A 20,916-nucleotide genomic window follows, 5' to 3' on the forward strand; every position below is an offset into this window, starting at 1 on the left:
GCGTCGTAAGGGAACGGGAACACTAGCTAGAAGACTGAAAAAATGGTTCTTCGCTAATGTTTAATTAACATATTTCTGTAGTTGTCTGAATACTGTCCATTAGTATGTATCACGTATATTTAAAAATAATTAAATTAACCAGGTCCGATGGGATACAAAAATATGTTACCCTTCTTGTTTCGGGTGCGATGTTCGTGCGTTAAAACTTTTCGTAGGTTTTAACTTTCACAACAGAAACCTGACCAGAAATCGCCAACAAATATAACATTAGCATGCAAATCTGACAAGAAATATATAGAAAGGGGAACTGATTCACTATATGTTTAGTATTGTTTTGCACAGTGTCTACTTTAACTAGCTCATTTGCTAAGAAGAGAACACAGACTCGCGTGCGAGGAAAAATGTAAATTATAAGAATATAAAAATGCTTTCTAGTTTGAGCAACCAAACGTTGGCCTAAACACTTTAAGCTTGTCAATACAGATTAATTTTCCGTCTCATAATTTAACAAAATGTCCAGAAATACCGGCAGTGTTTGATATTATTAAGAATAAGATTGAATTGGAGCGTTTAATCAGGGACAATAAGTTTTTTTTTGTAGACTCAAAGTGTTACATACTATGTTAATATGAAGGGGACATCGAGTCAAAGAGAAACACAGAGTGATGTCCTAAATAATTATAGCCTTCCTAAAATTAAAAAATATTCAGTGAAAAAACAATAGCTATATTTTTTCGCGAGAGAAAATAACACCGCATAGGGTCTATATTTTGTAGCTAAAAGAGTAGGATTTACAGAACTCTTGAATAACGAGATAATTTGTAGGGAAATTATTTCTGAGAAATATATAAAATAGTTTAAAAACATAAAGTCAAAACGAAGGTTATATGTGAATTAATGGAAGAGGTATTCTGTCATATAGATCCATGCCATTAAGTGTGTTTAAAATTATTTAAATGTTATCAAATGTTTTATTGTTGATATATGAATTGAAGGTGTACTTTTAACAATTACTGCAAAATCTGGGTACTGTATACAAAAATTATTTTAAATGCCATCAAGACAAATTTATCTCGCTTAAAATTATTTTTATGAGGTTACATATGCCTAACCGCCCTCTGCCAATGCTGCAACTGGAAGCATCCATAAAAAGCGCGAGGCATTTTTGTTACGTCATATATGTCGTAAATTATTGGTGACGTAATAATGTTTTTTCGTCAGGAATCCATAAACATTGTGCTGTCGAACTAAATTTATGGGCCGTTCTTGAATTATGGATTTGGAACATACTGGATTATGATGTGTTTCATTTACATATTTCATTTGCTAACCCAGATAACTGCACAAATGGAACAATGTTTTAATAATGAGACGGATTATGAAAAAATCTGGATCATCATAAGTGTAAATGTCATGCCATTCAGGAGTTTCAAAGTCTACGGAACTGGATATAAACTGGCAATGAAGTGATCTTCAGAATGCGAATTTGTCGTGACGTTTATAAAGATCTATTTCGAAACTCATAGGGATACTATTCAGCTTAAAAGTAAGTGCAATTTCTAGATCTACTCCACATACTCGATGATCTTGTTCAAGTTGTTGCTTGTTATTAATTTTTTAAAGTTTTCTATCATGCATTGCAACGAAACTGTTACATCTTGTAGATACAGCTTTGTAAAATAATCATGAAACGACCCCGAGAACATCATGTACATTTTAGAAACATGACACGTGCTTTCTCCCGTTCACCTTCAAATGAAGAGTACTTCGGCAATGGCTACGGAAAATAAACAACAGAGATTTGCCGTAGAGAAATGAAACTTTACTTTTACAAGAAAATTAGACACTTTAGAGAAAAATCCTGAAAAATCTCGAGGGTGACTTTTTTTTAGTTTACAAAAAAGTTTTAAGTTTTATTCAACGTGTTTTTATTAATTCATACCAGGCAAAAGTTCATTTCCATTTTTAATGGGACAGACTATAGAGCACAGTTCAGCCACTCCGGCTGACAAGAAGTTTACCAGTATAAGTGCCTTCATGTTCGCAAGGAACTGATAGACTCCTGTACATGCAAGAACAGAGAAACAATGCAAATGATAATAGATAGGATTTCATGATCAGTCACAACTTAAGTGACCTGCACTATCCAGGAATTGAACCTGGGTTGCCCGATTCACAGTTGAACATGAGCTAGCTGGACGGTTAATTGGCATAGTTCCATGAGAACCTGATATTTTCATTAATGAATTGATTTTACCTGTCAAAAATGTTGAATTGCTTTCCTCTTGTTTCTAAATTGTGATCATTTAAATGAAAGGGAGTGTTTTATGTATTGTATATGTTTGCAGGGAGCAATTATTATACATGAGGTATACGAGGACGGAGCGGCAGCTAGAGATGGCAGATTATGGGCCGGTGATCAGGTTCTCGAGGTATGACTCAAATTCTTTAAAATCTTAGATCTTTACTAGTTTATATTTGCTTACTTGATAAGTCACAAAAAGTTGCTCAGAAATCTGTAGACATTGAGTTTATGTATGATGTGAACATCAAGGGTGGTTTCATGATCTGGTTTAAAATGCTGAAATTAATTTTTTATAAAGAATACTATTTTTCAATCAGCACTAGGTAGCAGGTTTTCCATATTCATTTATTTTCACTTGTTTCAAAATCAGTTAAACAGCTAGCTTGATTGAAATTATTGATCTTGATGCATGAAAAGAATTGAGAGATTTAAAATGCCTTGCAGATTGTCCTACTGATCAAATTTGTTTGATAAATTCAATAAGAATGAAACCATTCTATAACTGTGTTTTTAATAATTCATTTACTGTGAAAGTTATTCAGCCTTACAACTGCTAGCAATAACAGTAGCATACCACAAGTTAATTACAACATCTAGAGCCCATGCAGGCTGACCTTACGCTGAACTGTTAACTGTTACATGTTTTGAAATCCTTAAAATTGACAAAAGGCTGTTGTAAAATCAAAGCTTGACATGTCCATTTTATGAAAAACTACAATTGAGGTATAAATGTATAATTTATATATAATTCACATTACAGTAATAATAACAGATACTAATCTAATGTTGACAGGTAAATCATGAGAATCTACGTGAAGCTACACACGACTATGCAATTCAGGTTTTACGTCAAACTCCAGCAACTGTAAAAATGGTCGTCTTTAGAGACGATACCCATATCAAGGAGGAAGATATATATGATATTTTTACTGTGGAACTGTTAAAAAAGCCAGGCAAAGGGCTAGGACTAAGTATTGTAGGAAAGCGTAATGATGTTGGTGTATACATATCAGATATAGTGAAAGGGGGAGCAGCAGAGGCTGATGGGAGATTAATGCAAGGTGATCAGATTCTCGCTGTCAACACCGAGGATATGAGGAACGCTACACAGGAACACGCTGCAGCTGTTCTCAAGGTTAGCCTCACCTTTAATAGTTCATGTTGTTAGCTAAGGAAGGAAACTTGTTATTGAGAGTTTTTTTATCACTTTATATAGTCCCCTACCTGTTCATTTGAGAGGACTATAGCTTTGATGTCTGTGTAATTGCAAAAGCTGGATTTTACACTAACTTACCAATTCAAAATTGTCACATTGGCAACCACATGACTGTGTACTATTATGATGATGATGATGACCTATGTGATCTATGTTCACATTAAATCCTCAGATATCTATTACTTATACATGTGAATAATTAATTTATAACATTGCATCCACTTAATAAGCATGTGATATTTTAATAATTTGTCATATTTAACTTGCCATCATCTATAATTGATAACAACTTATTTTGGTTCTATTTATTGTGATAATCTGCAGTATGAGGTTTTTCTTGCTTTACAAAAATCTTACTGTTTTATATGAATGGTAAGAACTAAATCAAGAGAATCTTTCCCTGCTAGCTCAGAAGAGAAAGAAGGTATATGGACATCTGGTTCTTGCTAGTTTTATGTCTTAAGCTGTTGTCAAACAGTTTTACCCAGACATTTTAAAGCAAATATTAAAAATTATAGTCATATGAAGGCTGTTACATGACTGAAACTGTTACCTACTGGCAATTAACCCACACATATAAGGTGGAAGGAATTAAAAAGTATTATATGTTACTAAAATTATAATTATTTAAAATTTTATTTTAAGACAACAATGGGTAAAGTGGTGTTGAATGTTGGGAGACTGAAGGCAGGATCAAGGACATCTTCAAGGAAAAATTCCAACTCAGCTGGAGGAGGTTTACGTAAATCTGAGTCCACTGCAAGCAATAAATCAAAAGGTGGCAGACACTCAAAAAGTAAGTCTTCTCCCCCTTCATGTTATTATTTGTTCCACTTGTGTGAGTAGCTTCTGACTGTACAGAATGGTTTTATAAAAATAAAAAGCTTCTTTTAAATCATTTATATTATACTGCTACACAATTTGCACAATTCCGTTTAGTAATATGGCTATAAAGTGATCAATTATAGAGTGTATTTAACCATGTTGTCGCATCAAATTCGTGTTTAAATGCTTGAATTGGTTTTTAGAGGTATTTCGATGTATTCACAGCCTAGAAATTGCCAGCACTAAGTGGTTTCTGATGTTCATTTGAAATAACTATTGATGGATATTGACTCATTTTCATTTCTTATGAAACTACACACATTTAAGAACAATATAAAGAAATGAATATAAAGACGACTAGATCAATCTTGTTATGAAATATGTCCTTAGTTTAACCAGCTTTATGTAAATAAGTCAATTACAGGTCTTGTTTTCCTTCTTAATTATCTTTTTGTTACACAATAAGTCTGATAAGGTCATCTTAGTATTATTATTTACCTTGTTTGTTCATATTGTTTGATGGGTTAAAATTATAAGTTTAATGAAGATTGTTGCTTCTTTTGATGAGTACATTATCAGCTGTTACTTAAAACTGATCTGTGATGGAGAAACAACTGAGGCTGGTTTAAAAAATGTTAGCCTCTTCATGGACTGGTTTATACTATTAGGGGTTTTATTTTAGCTTCTAATATTGGCTGGTTTACAAATGTCTTCTAATATTGGCTGGTTTATACTTTTTGGCCTCTAATTTTGATTGGTTTATAACTGCTGGGCCTCTAATTATAGGTGCTTTATCTAACTACTTGCCCAATAAATCGACTGGTTGAAAATTATATCTTTTGGCTTCTAATATTGACTGAATTATAACTTTTGGCTATTATTGGTTTATAATTTTAAGTTCATTAACCATGTGGTATTTGTCTTAGGCTGATGTTACTATATGGTTTTATTACCTCTTTCCTGTAAGGGAATTAAAGTATTAAAAAGTTGCTTTTGTTTAAAATGTGTGATGTTGCCACATTTAGTCTGAAACAAAAGTACTCACTAAAATAACATTCTTTATCCTTTCATCATTTTTTTTTCATTTATAAACCAATTCATCCTATCAGTTTTATATATTGCATTAAAATTGCTTTCACTGAAGTCATTTTTGACGGCAGATTCTCTAATTTTGTTTTTCACATCAATATTTTGAAATTATTCTTGTGAGATATTTCCCTGCTGGAAAATGAAAACAAATTGATTTTGCATACCTTTGATTTAAGTGTGAAATTTTATATGAAAAAGGACACATTAGGGAATAGAATAAAAGCAGACAATGTAATGGAATCAGATTGGTTTGGTTTTATTGTCCACACAAGCACTTGCATGGCAATTTAGTACATGTTAACACATAGACTTTGTAAAAATAATTACGTAAGTATATAACTGTACTTTATATGACTGATAAAACATTCTGCCATGGGTTATCAACCATTTAAACATAGAGACAACATAAATTCACAACTCAGAGACAATATTTAGCTTATGGTTTTGATTATTGTTATAGTTTATTCTTCTCTTTATATGTTTCTACAGTTATTTGTGTTCTTAATTTAATTTTTATCATAATGTTAGATGCAGTATTATATCTAATTAGAAGTTTATATATCAAATATTTAACCCTAGCCTGTGGAATTTTGTAATAGGTATTCCCTGATGTAAGTTTTGAACACTCCATTAAAAGTTTAAGGGATTTCAGTAACAAAATACAATAATTCAACTACCAACAGTATACGGCATGGTCAGACTGTATAGACATGTAGTCAACAAGGACATGAGGTGATATATTCACCTGTATTCCTGGAAACTGCTTGTGATTTTAGATTAACAGTTGTGAATTGTTTTTGCTGTTGATAACTTTTTCTGTTAATTTTTTGTATTGCTTTTCGGGTCCCGTATAAACACAATTTGGCATTTATATTAAAGGAATGTCCGGTGTTCATTGGCCAGAACGATAAGAAAACTTTAAATTTTCTTTTTCCCAAAAGCTAAGTTAAATTGGCATGAAAATTTCTATGTGTCTTACAAGTTTTCAATAAGCCCTGGGATAAAATTAGGGGTCACGTTTTTCACTATATGCATAAGTAAATTGAAAATCTTTAAGCCCAAGAGCTAGGCTAAGATTTGTAGCATTGAAACAGTTCTTATGGTGTCTATAGTTGATTTTGTTCAATAAAGACCTGCTCAAAATTGGTTCCAGGGGTAAAATTGATTTTACTTATTATGTGTTTAGCAAAACTTAATTTTTTTAAAGACCCAAATGCGATTAAATTTTAGCATGAAATTTTAATGGGTGTCTACTAGTTGAAATAAAGCTGGGTATATGCCTCACAGTTTTTTACACTTGTATAGAAAACCCTTAAATCTTCTTTTAATATATAATGGTAGACTTAGTGTTGTCGGAAATAGAGAATTTACAGGTTGGTTCTACCAAGTTTTTCAATTATATCCCTTGGTTAATGCCTCCCAGGAAATGTCAGATAAAGGGTATAAAGCTATAACTACTGAAATATTTTTATAAAATATGTAGCGGTATAATCTTCGGTATAAGTTTGAAACTTGAAAGAGATCTTCACATATAAATTGTCTCTGTTATTTAACACAGTAAACAAAATGAAATGAAATGGAACCAAATATTATCATTCTGTTTTAGCAATGATATTGTACATGAGCCATTTACTCATAATAAAATGTACAAACCTATTTCTTTCATACATGTACTGAGGAATTATCCATTTTCATAATTCAAACAATAATTGCATAAACTAAAGACAGTGATATATAGCTTTATAATTCAAGTGATGGAAGATGTTAGTGCAATGGTTTTTATATAAGTTATATCAGAGACATAGATCTACACCTCTGGTTATATGACAAAACATCAGTAAAGGTCTATCATAATTAATGTAGTTAGTACATGTAGATTAGCTTACCATGTTTTATTTCTTGCCTATACAGGTCTTCAAAGCACTCCAAGCCAGGATTAAATGGTCATATCAAGCAAAACAAAACATTACATATTATATATCATTTCTGAATGAATTGCAATTTTTAGTATAGCTTTATATTTTATTTGTATATTATCTATATTTTTGTTAGAGCCTGTTTATAATAATATTCTGTTGAAATTTTTAGCCAATAGTTACATGTATATAAACTAACAGTAATTGTTGCAGCATTTTTATGGATATATTTTTGTTATGTATAAGATTTCTGCATGAAATTTCTTATCTCTTTTTTGTTTGTTTGTTTTTCTAAACAGGATAAAATGACTGTCAAGTTATGTGAATTTTGCTTTAATCACAGAAATACTATATTCAAGAGTTTTAGGATGGGATTTTATTTCTAAGGGAATATCTGATTATGAAGATTGTTTAGCATAAGCTAATGTATACATTTGTAGATATAATTATGATGATAAAACAGTGTATACAGGGATTAAAATATCAAAATGATTGCTCCATGATGATTTTCAGTAAATTGATGAAAAATAATAGCATTTTTACAGGGACCACTATTGGTGTTAAGAAGGTTAGAAATGATAGTTTACTGTTTAAAGTTAGTAATTTTGTTTTAGGAATCCTTCTGATTACATAATGTTACGTTATGCTGAAATATATATAAAAAAAGTCCTGAAATATGCATTGTTGCTCTGTAACAATAATTTGGTGACCTAGTCAATCTGAAAGTAACACCTATGGAAAAAAAAACACCTCACCTCTTATCCTTTGTAAGAATATATTGAAGTAGACCTTTACCTGAATAAAGGCTTTCAGTATAAGACCCAAATTTATATATCACCTGCATAACAAACCCCATATCAGAGATTATTGTCCAAGGACAAGACAAATAAACTGGTATTCACTCAGATTGGAATATGTTATTGAAGGTTATTTTCAACACAAACAATTTTGTATGTTAAATCCTTGTCACAAACATTTAATTGCTCAACCTTTAAATTTTTTTTTATTAAAAAAAAGCAGAATTTATTTTTTCCCATTGTTTTTAAGCTTGCTCTTTGATATGACATGTACTTTGTATGTAATGAAAGTATATATTTATGTAATAACCATTTTCACTATAGTTTTACTGTTTGTTTAAGTTAAGATTATTTACCTGTATAATTTATATTTAGATATTTAACTTCTTTCTTTTGCTAAAAGTCAACAGCTATGTGTTCTCACATCAACATTATTTTTACCAATTAAATTATTTATAGTTTGATTTATTTTTTAAAAGGATATTTGATTTCTAAAGTAAATATTTTAGCACCAGTATTGTTGCAATAATGTCTGAAATTTAGAAATGTTCACCCAGGATAAAGCTTCACAAAGTTAACGACTGTCCGTACACCATGCTGTTGATTTGTTTCAGCTTTATTAACAAACTAAATGATTTTGTACAAGAAATTTTGAGGGTAATTATTTTGGAAAACAAAAAAACAAAACAAAAACAAAGGATAGCTTGATATGACCAGAAGATGACTTGGCTTGTATAAGAGCACCTCATTGTGTAAGTGAATAGAGTTAGAATACAACCAAGAATGAAATATGCTTTCATTTGTACAAAATCTAGGTCAATTTGAATTCAAAATAAATTCTTACTTTCATAAGATATTTACTTCAAGATTTTAATTATATATTGGTGAAAAAAATTGTTAAGAATTCAACTTGACGTTGGTTTTGTTGGTCAATATAAGCTTTAGATGTTTCCTTCAGAATGTACCCACATGCATTTATATATCACATTATACAGTAACTACAACAACAACAGCACACTGTTTATATTAGCAAACACCATGTCTATATCATATCCTTAAATAATCTATGACTTATGTTACATCATGGTAAAACTCTAAATCCCCTGTTGATATGTCAGAAATTATTGTAATTTTATACCATGTCATTGTGGCCCAGACTGAATACATACAATCTACCGCCCCCACTTTTTAATCAGCTGATATGGAAACTTCTTTTTTTTAATTTTATTTGATAAATTCTATTAGAATAATTCATTTTAATGATAAAAATGAAATAAATCTCACAAACTGCAGGAATTATTGTCTGTATAGTATCAATTTATTTGTCTGAATGTTATACCAGATGACAATATTTAATTTGAAATATTTTCAATAACTTTGCCAAATTAACTAAAAAGAAGGCAAAGTTACTTATGATAAAATACCATGTAATATGTGTACATTTTGAAGGAAACATTTAAAGATATAGAGCAATTTTATGAATATTGCATGACAACAAATAAAATCATACATTTTTTCATTTGCATGATAATTTAAGACAGTTGTGAAGGTTGATAATATAAAAGGCCCTATGTTGTTAAGGGCAAGGGCATGGACTGACTAAAGAAATAAGTCAGTTTATTTATATGTTTCATTTTACATTAAAACAGATCAGTATGACATTGTCATATTATTTTAATGCCACAATATTGTTACATTATTAAACCAAAGACAAAATAAATAATAAGAGCTAACATGTTATGTGAATATGTTATATAAGCAAGTTGTTAGGGGTTTGTTTAATGAGGTTTTTGTTCAAGCAAGTAACCAGTTCACCACATGTACAAAAAATGTACATGAATTATGGTTATTTATGATTTTACTTTTAAGATATATTTCATCCTAAGTTAAGGTATTGTGGTCACTGTCTTTCTAAAATTTGACACACAGTGGCAGTCATTGATGACAAAAATGATTATTTTACTGTCCGAATGGCGATCGAGATATTTTAAATCACACTTGTGCCAGATACCAAATAACAAATAGAATGTGTGAATTGATGAAATCATTATATAGGTAGAACAAATTATCATACATGACTTGACAAATTTGATCATCTGTGCACAAATATAAATGTTCTATCTTCCAGTCGTTATAATGCAATGTTTTAACTAGAACCTTGAAATGGTCTGACCGTAGACTGTGTCTGTATAATAATATGTTACTTAGGTATCATATTATAAAAGTGACAACTTAAAACATCATTTCTTACTGGTGAAAGATTAGAACAGATTGCTGTGTAAAATGCTATGTTATAGTAAGGTAAAAGGCTGCAAAATGTTAATAAAATGAGATGCTGGTGACAGTGTAGATCAGAATTGCTATGAGAATCTCTAGAAATGGCTGTTTATATAGAGATATAAGTGTTGAGCATGTTAAGTAAGATGTATGAGCAAAAGGTATGACACTGCTAAAACTTAGCATGATAAATGTATATATTAATTAATAACATTAATTTTATTGGGAAAGAAAGAATGTAATTAATGTAATAACTTTTGACATGCATTATTACGTACATGTTTTCTTATGTAATAATATTATGTTTTTATCCGTGTTTGTTAAGAATGGTTTGAGTTAAATTTTTAAAAAAGAAAGTGTTATGCGATAAACGTTACTGTATACAAATTTAATTTGTACCCTCAAAGTAAAAAAAGGGATAGATTATATATCAAATTCAATTTTTTAGTTATACAAAGTCATGTAGGTATATAAAAAAATTGTTGATAATGTTAAGAATAAAAAACAGTGTTTTTTTATGTCGGACATAGTGTAGGTTTGACAGGTTGAATCTGACCATTGTTATTCATATTTAACATGATTGCATAGAATTTAAAATGCTAGAAAATGAATGAATGTACAAGGCTGTTCTAACAATTAGCATGAGGGTTGGTATTTTTGTATTTCAGAAGGGAGTGAGGACATGAGTCATATCCGGGTGGTAGAGCTCGCCCATGATGCAAATGGTTCTCTAGGACTGAGTATTGCTGGAGGAGTCGGTAGTTCTCTAGGGGATACACCCATACTGGTGGCTAACCTAACTTCTGGTGGACCCGCTGAAAGGTCCAGAAAATTAAAGGTATGTAGTGAATAATTTTTTGTTTGGTAGATGACTTAAGATGAACAAGTTTTGCTGAAAAGTGTATGCATATAAAAAAAAAAATTCTCTTATAAATTTGTTTTTTTTTTCTCTTTTGAAATGAATTTTCTAAAAAAATAAAAAAAGATACTATTTTTCTTGTTGATTTAAGTATTTCAGTGTGATAAAGATTAAATAGAGAAACATTGAGTATACACTAACATAATCTATAGAAATAGAAGAATAGAAGAATAGTGATATGAGCTGAAGGGATAAACATGTAGAACATTATAAATGATATATGTTACAGGTTGGAGATAAAATCCTCAGTATAAATGGAGTGAGTACAGATGGAATGAATCATGAACAAGTGGTCAACTTGCTCAAGTCCTCGACTGATTCTATTACACTACAAGTAACACAAGGTATATATTATACATAACATGTTACCACAGTGTGAAACCATCATATTAACCAACTTCGTAATAATACATAACTGTCACCAATAGGAGATCACCTTATGACCTTACAAGAAGCCAATCAGTAGCTAGCTTTAAAATTTTGGAAACTTATTGTTAACCATTAGATAACCAAAAACAATTGGTGTGATGGTCACAATTTCAAGAAACAACAGGAGCATCCATGCTTTTTATGTAAATGACTTGTATACCATAAAAAATGAAAGAATCTAATTTGTCATAGAAAATTCATTAAACAATATAATTATTTATTGATGATGTGTATGTTTTGCTACACAAAATCAATAGCATATGTCTGACTTCTAAAGTTAGATTGATAAAACCATTAGATTACATGTGAACACAAGGCAGATGTATAAACGTTTTTTATCACATAAACCATGGCGCAGGAGTGTTACACGAGTGTCATAACACTTTGACATGACGGCATTTGTGCTATATATAAACATAGTGTTTTTTTAAGTGCGCTAATGTTAGCGTTACACTGTAGGTCCGTCAATGAGAAATTACTCTTTTTAACAGTTTACCATTCTTATTAGCTCGACTATTCGAAGAATATGAGAGCTATTGTAGTCGCCCCGGCGTCGGCATCAGCGTCCGCGTCGGCGTCTGCGTTGGTTAAAGTTTTTTGTAAAGTCAAATATCTCAATTATTACTTGAGATATTCAATTGAAACTTACAATACTTATTTATAGTAACAAGGTACATCAGATTGACAAGTTGGATAACTCTGCCTACAATATTGACAGAATTATGCCCCTTTTTAACTTAGAAATTTTGGTTAAAGTTTTTTGTAAAGTCAAATATCTCAATTATTGCTTGAGATATTCAATTGAAACTTACAATACTTATTTATAGTAACAAGGTATATCAGATTGACAAGTTGGATAACTCTGCCTACAATATTGACAGAATTATGCCCCTTTTTAACTTAGAAATTTTGGTTAAAGTTTTTAGCTCACCTGTCACAAAGTGACAGGGTGAGCTTTTGTGATCGCTTTTCGTCCGGCGTCTGTCCGTCGTCCGTCCGTCCGTCCGTCGTCCGTCCGTAAACTTTTGCTTTAAATGACATCTCCTCATAAACCACTGAGCCAATTTCATCCAAACTTCATAGGAATGTTCCTTTGGTGGTCACCTTTAAAAATTGTTCAAAGAATTTAATTCCATGCAGAACTCTGGTTGCCATGGCAACCGAAAGAAAAATCTTTAAATATCTTCTTTTAAACAACCCTAAGAGCTAGAGCTTAGATATTTGGCATGAAACATCTTCTAGTGAGTGTCTACCAAGTTTGTTCAAATAAAAGCCCTGGGGTCAAAATTGGCCCCGCCCCAGGGGGTCATTGATTTTCCCTATATGCATATAGTAAAAAGTTAAAAAAATTTCTTTTAAAGAACCCAAAGAGCTAGAGCTAAGATATTTGGCATGAAACATTTTCTAGTGAGTGTCTACCAAGTTTGTTCAAATAAAAGCCCTGGGGTCAAAATTGGCCCCGCCCCAGGGGGTCATTGATTTTCCCTATATGCATATAGTAAAAACTTAAAAAATCTTCTTTTAAAGAACCGTAAGAGCTAGAACTTAGATATTAAGCATGAAACATCTTCTAGTGAATGTCTACCAAGTTTGTTCAAATAAAAGCCCTGTGGTCAAAATTGGCCCCGCCCCAGGGGGTCATTGATTTTCCCTATATGCATATAGTAAAAAGTTAAAAAAATTTCTTTTAAAGAACCCAAAGAGCTAGAGCTAAGATATTTAGCATGAAACATCTTCTAGTGAGTGTCTACCAAGTTTGTTCAAATTAAAGCCCTGTGGTCAAAATTGGCCCCACCCCGGGGGGGCATATAGTAAAAACTTAAAAAAATCTTCTTTTAAAGAACCATAAGAGCTAGAGCTTAGATATTTGGCATGAAACATCTTCTAGTGAATGTCTACCAAGTTTGTTCAAATAAAAGCCCTGGGGTCAAAATTGACCCCGCCCCAGGGGATCATAGATTTTCTGTATATACATATAGTAAAAACTTTAAAAATCTTCTTTTAAAGAACCCAAAGAGCTAGAGCTAAGATATTTAGCATGAAGCATCTTCTAATGAGTGTCTACCAAGTTTGTTCAAATAAAAGCCCTGGGGTCAAAATTGGCCCTGCCCCAGGGGGTCATTGATTTTCCCTATATGCATATAGTAAAATCTTAAAAAATCTTCTTTTAAAGAACTCAAAGAGCTAGAGCTAAGATATTTAGCATGAAACATGTTCTAATGGGTATCTACCAAGTATGTTCAAATAAAAGCCCTGGGGTCAAAACTGGCCCCGCCCGGGGGGGGGGAGGGGGTCATTGATTTTGCTTATATGTGTATAGCAAAAACTTAAAAATCTTCTTTGAAAAAACCCAAATAGCTAGAGTTTAGATATTAAGCATGAAACATCTTTAAGTAAATATCTACAAAGTTTGTTCAAATAAAAGCCCGGGGGTCAAAACTGGCCCTGCCCCAGGGGTGTCATTGTTTTTAACTATATGTGTATAGTAAAAACTTTAAAAATCTTCTTTTAAAAAACCCAATGAGCTAGAACTTAGATGTTTAGCATGAAACATCTTCTTATGGGTGTCTACCAAGTCTGTTTATATAAACAAATAAAAGCCCTTGGGTAAAAATTGGCCGGGGGTGGGGGTGGGGGGCTATATACAGGTGAGCGACCTCAGGGCCATCATGGCCCTCTTGTTTGTAAAGTCAAATATCTCAATTATTGCTTGAGATATTCAATTGAAACTTACAATACTTATTTATAGTAACAATGTACATCAGATTGACAAGTTGGATAACTCTGCCTACCATATTGACAGAATTATGCCCCTTTGGAACTTAGAAATTTTGGTTAAAGTTTTTTTGTAAAGTCAAATATCTCAATTATTGCTTGAGATAATCAATTTGAAATTTAAAATACTTATTTATAGTAACAAATGTACATTCAGTTTTGCAAAATTGCATAACTCTGTCTGCAATATTTGCAGAATTATTTGCCCCTTTGAAACTTAGAAATTTTGTTAAAGGTTCAACGGTCTTCAAAGATATTTACTTGAAACTTTACACATGCACTTAGGGTCATAATTGGAGGGTCTTAATTGTATGTCACTGACCAAGTTCCATAACTCTATCTTGCATTAAGGCTGATTCATATCCCCTTTTCTACTTAGTCTCTTGGTTAATGTTTACATGCAAGTTTTACATATCTCAATAACTATTAAAGATATTTATGTAAAACTTCACATATGCATTTAGGGTCATAATTGTAGGTCACTGACAAAGATCCATAATTCTATCTTGCATTTAGGCTGATTTTTCTCCCCTTTTTCAACTTAGAAATTCATGGTAAAGTTTTGCTTGTAAGCTGTTAACTCAGTAACTACTGAAGGGTTTGTGCCTTTTTTGGGACAATTTTATGCATTCATAATAATAAAGTAGTGATTTACTTGATAAAACATCTTAATAACAAGCTTTTGTACCTTTTCTGTCAAATTTATGTATTCATAGGTAATTAGTATTATTATACTCAATAAAAAACCTTGTGACATTACGTTCCGAATAGTCAAGCCAATTCTGTATAATTAGACTCTCTCTAAGGCCTATAACATGAATTTATACAAAAAAAATAGCCCTTTTGTTAACTTAAAAAATTTAACAATATCAAGGCTCTTTTACTATCAAGCACTTAGAATAGTCGAGCATGCTGTCCTACAGACAGCTCTTGTTTTATATATGTTATAAATAGGATATTATATTTGTGTAGATTCAATACTAAATTTATTGAAACAATATTATGCTTGCCAGAGGCTCGCATAATATGATTTTATTCAACTCATTCAATAAATTTAGTATAATAGTACACCTACACTCATTCAATATCTTCTATATGATGCATGGCCATGTGAACTTAAATCAACTTTAACAATGTTCTACCTAGATTGTTTAAATGATTGTGATTATGTTTGAAAAGAAGGTTGTCTACAGAAACCATAAACACTTGCTCTGTAGCTTTGAGCTGTTGTTTGTCAGAAATACTGTTTTTAATGGATGATTATACAATAACAACAACATAAATTGTGCAAAATATACAATATTGAAAAAGGTTTTTAGGTCATAAACAAATTACAATTTATATTTTATGAGGTAATGAGTAATTGATTAGAATATTTGATGTGAATACAGGCGAGCAGACACAAGTAAGCGTCAGTGGTCGGACATCTTCAACACGAGGCTCTACCCGAGGATCTACGTCTGGGATAACACCTGAAATACCTACAGTGAGGACACCAACTCCACAAGAAAACAATGTGTTTGATGATGAGGAGTAAGTCCCTGATCTTTTCACATCTTCAATTTTGTTCTTATCCTATACTTTCGTCTATATAATATTTGATTTTAATTGAATTAGATTTGATTTTACCCTAATAACAGTACTGTTGCTTGTTGACATATAGACTTTCTGTTCAAAACACACATGTAGTTGTGTTGTTTTACCCTGGTGTTTGTATGGTCATACCACATGGTGAAGGCTTCACAAGCAACTTTATATCTCATCATAAATTACTGAATGTATATACTTGAAACTTCACACATTTGCATAATTACCTTTCCTGATCTTAAAAATTCTGTACATTCTATTAAAAAAATAAAACAAACAAAAAACTCAGAATAAGTCCAGCACTGTTCACCTGGTAGATCTTTGTTACAAGTAGTTAATCTTCTCTAATGAGAGATGATCTCACTTCTTTAAAATGTCACTATAAGTGAAATTAATCTTACTCGAAGGGGAGTTAATGTGGTTTTTCCTGCTCTTTCCTTGATCCTAGATCAACTCATTTTATAATGTTTGATTTGTATCTTGTATTAATGTGTAAAATATATAATTTTTTTCTTTAAGGGCACCCCCTCAGTATAAGACAATTACATTAGAGAGAGGACCGGATGGACTTGGTTTCTCTATTGTTGGTGGTCATGGAAGTCCACATGGAGATTTACCCATATATGTCAAGAATGTATTCTCCAAAGGTGCTGCTTCAGAAAATGGGCTGCTTAAACGTGGTGACCAGATCCTCACAGTGAACGGCTCCAGTTTAGAAGGTCTTACGCACGAGGAAGCTGTAAACATTCTGAAAAATGCAAAAGGTTCTGTGATAATGAATGTATTATCCTAGCACTGCTACATTGTTCTTCATTGTAAAGTTGGTAAATTTACAGATCACAATAATACTGGCATAAATTTAGTAAGAAAATCAACACAAATTTTGATCTTACCATAGTTATATCAATGTTGGACATAAACTTAAATATTTACAATACATGAGCATTATAAAAATGATGTTTGTATAATAAGATTCAAATATGAAGCTGCATTATTATTCCATAATTGATGTTCTGAATTACATGCACAAAACTGTGTTGTATTGTTAATATACAATGATTTTTTTTTTTACAAGGAACTATTTAACTGATGAATAATTTCCCTAATCATATATGTGAAGGTCATTCATTGTTTATTAAACATCCAAGGGAGAGAACCAGTGTTTAATATCAGTAAGTAAGTGTTCAATATTCACTTTGTATTTATTTACTAGCTAGATTAATTACTTATGTTTGAAACAAAAAGATTTGTTATGCATTTTATCTTTTCAAATTCCAGATTATCATTGTAAATAATTTATACTCATATATTGAAATGTATTGCTATACTGGTTAGGGTATATTATACAAAGACATTAGGAAATACACATTTTGTATTCTGTAATCAAGTTATAGTTTGTATAGGATTACGTTCATAGTTTGAGTTTTTCATTTTTAGGTATATTATTTTTTTGTCATTTTTTTTTTATTATTATGCCCCCATTTCGAAGAAAAGGGGGTATATTGCTTTGCACTTGTCGGTCCGTCGGTCCGTCGGTCTGTCGGTCCGTCGGTCCGTCGGTCCGTAGACCAAATGGTTTCCGAGTGATAACTAAAGAACCCTTAGGCCTAGGAACTTCAAACTTGGTATGGTGATTGGTCATGACCAGTAGATGACCCCTATTGATTTTGGGGTCAAGGGGTCAAAGGTCAAGGTCACATTGACCTTGTAAGCAAAAACGGTTTCCGATCAATAACTATAGAACCTTAAGGCCTAGGAACTTCAAACTTAGTATGGTGATTGGTCATGATCAGTAGATAACCCCTATTGATTTTGGGGTCAAGGGGTCAAAGGTCAAGGTCACATTGACCTTGTAAGGAAAAACGGTTTCCGATCAATAACTATAGAACTTTAAGGCCTAGGAACTTCAAACTTGGTATGGTGATTGGTCATGATCAGTAGATGACCCCTATTGATTTTGGGGTCAAGGGGTCAAAGGTCAAGGTCACATTGACCTTGTAAGCAAAAGCGGTTTCCCGATCAATAACTAAAGATCTTTAAGGCCTAGGAACTTCAAACTTGGTATGGTGATTGGTCATGATCAGTAGATAACCCCTATTGATTTTGGGGTCAAGGGGTCAAAGGTCAAGGTCACATTGACCTCTTGGGTAAAAACGGTTTCTGATCAATAACAAAAGAACCCTTAGGCCTAGGAACTTCAAACTTTTTATGGTGATTGGTTATGACCAGCAGATGACCCCTATTGATTTTTGGGGTTAAGGGGTCAAAGGTCAAGGTCACATTGACCTTGTAGGTAAAACGGTTTCCGATCAATAACGAAAGAACCCTTAGGCCTAGGGACTTCAAACTTGATATGGTGATTGGTCATGATCAGTAGATGACCCCTATTGATTTTGGGGTCAAGGGGTCAAAGGTCAAGGTCACATTGACCTCTTAGGTAAAAACGGTTTCCGATCAATTACTAAAGAACCCTTAGGCCTAGGAACTTCAAACTTTGTATGGTGATTGGTCATGACCAGCAGATGACCCCTATTGATATTGGGGTTAAGGGGTCAAAGGGCAAGGTCACATTGACCTTGTAGGTAAAAATGCTTTCCAATCAATAACTTAAGAACCCTTAGGCCTAGGAACTTCAAACTTGGTATGGTGATTGGTCATGACCAGCAGATGACCTATTGATTTTGGGGTCAAGTGGTCAAAGGTGAAGGTCACATTGACCTTGTAGGTAAAAACGGTTTCCGATCAATAACTAAAAACGCTTAGGCCTAGGAACTTCAAACTTAGTATGATGATTGGTCGTGACCAGCAGATGACCCTATTGAGTTTTGGGTCAAGGGTCAAAGGTCAAGGTCACATTGACATTGTAAGTAAAAAACGGTTTCTGATCAATAACTAAAGAACGCTTCGGCCTAGGAACTTCAAACTTGGCATGGTGATTGGTCATGAGCAGCAGATGACCCCTATTGATTTTGGGGTCAAAGGTCAAGGTCACATTGACCTTGTATGTTAAAACGGTTTCCGATCAATAACTAAAGAACCCTTAGGCCTAGGAACTTCAAACTTGGTATGGTGATTGGTCATGACCAGCAGATGACCTATTGATTTTGGGGTCAAAGGTGAAGGTCACATTGACCTTGTAGGTAAAAACGGTTTCTGATCAATTAACTAAAAACGCTTAGGCCTAGGAACTTCAAACTTTGTATGATGATTGGTCGTGACCAGCAGATGACCCCTATTGAGTTTTGGGTCAAGGGGTCAAAGGTAAAGGTCATGACCAGTAGATACTTGATAACCCTTATTAATTGTTTGATCACTGGGTCAGAAGTCATGCATAATAACCTTATCACATGACTAATTGGCTGCTGATAGGGGGCATACATGTTTTACAAACATATCTTGTTTTTTTGTGGTTTTAATGTTAAATTTTTGCATATTTTTATATCAACTGAGGTTGTGACTTTAGCAATACTTTTATGTGAAGAATTGAGCTTTAGTTGTAGGTTATAGGATTGCTTGTAGGAAACATCATGTTATCATGTCCGGCAGATCTGCTACAGTATTCAAACATGTACATAACAACTGATATTATGTTGTCCGGAAGTGAAGAAAGTTTTTAAAACCTTTTGTTAATAATAACACTTATTTTTACAAAATTATGTAGAACAAAAAAAATAATGAATGAAAAAAAAAACAAATTAAGGAGTTTGATGATACTGTTATAATCTGTTTATAGTTGTTTTTTTAGATCTTTATATTCAAACATACTATTTATACAACATAATTCTACATTGTGTAGTATAAATGAATTTTCATTTATAAAATGAAGACAACATTTGATGGCAGAAATTAAAAAAAAGTTTCCAACATGTGTTATCTGGTTTTAATGTCTACTAATATGAAATATTTCCAAGTTTGATATTATTTTTTGGACAAATGTAGTGAATACAACATTGAAAAGATTACAAACTTGGATATGTATTATATTACAGATATATGTATAAAGAAAAAATAGGTCAGATCTACTTATTTAATCATATCATTTTAAAGTTTCTCTTACATGCTGAACATATTTACATTTTTGTACTTATAAATTTGTTGTCATCATCTGAACATATTTAATGCGAAACATTTCCTGCTTTACCATTGGAACTAGACTTGTCATGTGACCAAACATTTTTTGGCTGAGTTTTTGGGTGATAAAATGTAAACGGATAATGTTGTTATGATTGTAAGTCTGCAAATGTCTAAATTTGTTACAATGTATGTATATACATGTACATTTGTATGTATGTATTATATTATAAGAAGAAGAAAAATAATGCATAATTTATAAGAATTTTTATTAATAAAATTGGAATTGATTGTGATAATGTAATGTATTTCATTGTTTCATCAGAAAATATAAGATAGTTTATGTTGGGATATGACATTTTGACAAGTCTGTGTACTCATGTAAAGTATGATTTATTCACCTTGCTGTTTTTTCTATAGCATTTCCATGTACAGGCATGTTTTATTTCAATTATTATATTATGATTTGTTGAAATAATTTTATGATAATTGGAAATTAATTAGAATAATAAATCTACATGTTTTGTTTCCATTTTATATAAATGACAGGCTGTCATTTTATCATTTTTTTTCATTTCTGTTTGACAATATTTTCATAGATTTAAACCGCTAAGTTTTTTTGCCATAATTGTTTTTCCCAGTTACTTTGTGTTTATAACTAAGTCAATATTTGGATATTTTTAAATTGGAAATCTGCGTTTTAATTGTAA

The 20,916-nt window shown here is 31.9% G+C and overlaps 1 protein-coding gene across 1 annotated transcript in view; it reads left to right on the forward strand.

Moving 5' to 3' along the window:
• The window catches only part of LOC132753279 (multiple PDZ domain protein-like), a 207,260-nt gene extending 189,321 nt beyond the window's left edge, over window positions 1-17,939 (forward strand). The window contains exons 38-44 of the mRNA XM_060743733.1: window positions 2,349-2,432; window positions 3,099-3,440; window positions 4,167-4,317; window positions 11,094-11,263; window positions 11,574-11,688; window positions 15,940-16,081; window positions 16,655-17,939. Of these exons, the coding sequence (XP_060599716.1) occupies window positions 2,349-2,432; window positions 3,099-3,440; window positions 4,167-4,317; window positions 11,094-11,263; window positions 11,574-11,688; window positions 15,940-16,081; window positions 16,655-16,928 (1,278 nt within the window). The 3' untranslated portion in view covers window positions 16,929-17,939. The remainder of the gene's footprint in view (window positions 1-2,348; window positions 2,433-3,098; window positions 3,441-4,166; window positions 4,318-11,093; window positions 11,264-11,573; window positions 11,689-15,939; window positions 16,082-16,654) is intronic.
• Window positions 17,940-20,916: the final 2,977 nt, after the last annotated feature.

This window comes from Ruditapes philippinarum, unplaced genomic scaffold (genome assembly GCF_026571515.1).
Source record: "Ruditapes philippinarum isolate M1 unplaced genomic scaffold, ASM2657151v2 ctg641_1_1_1_1, whole genome shotgun sequence".
Classification (NCBI taxonomy): Eukaryota; Metazoa; Mollusca; class Bivalvia; order Venerida; family Veneridae; genus Ruditapes; species Ruditapes philippinarum.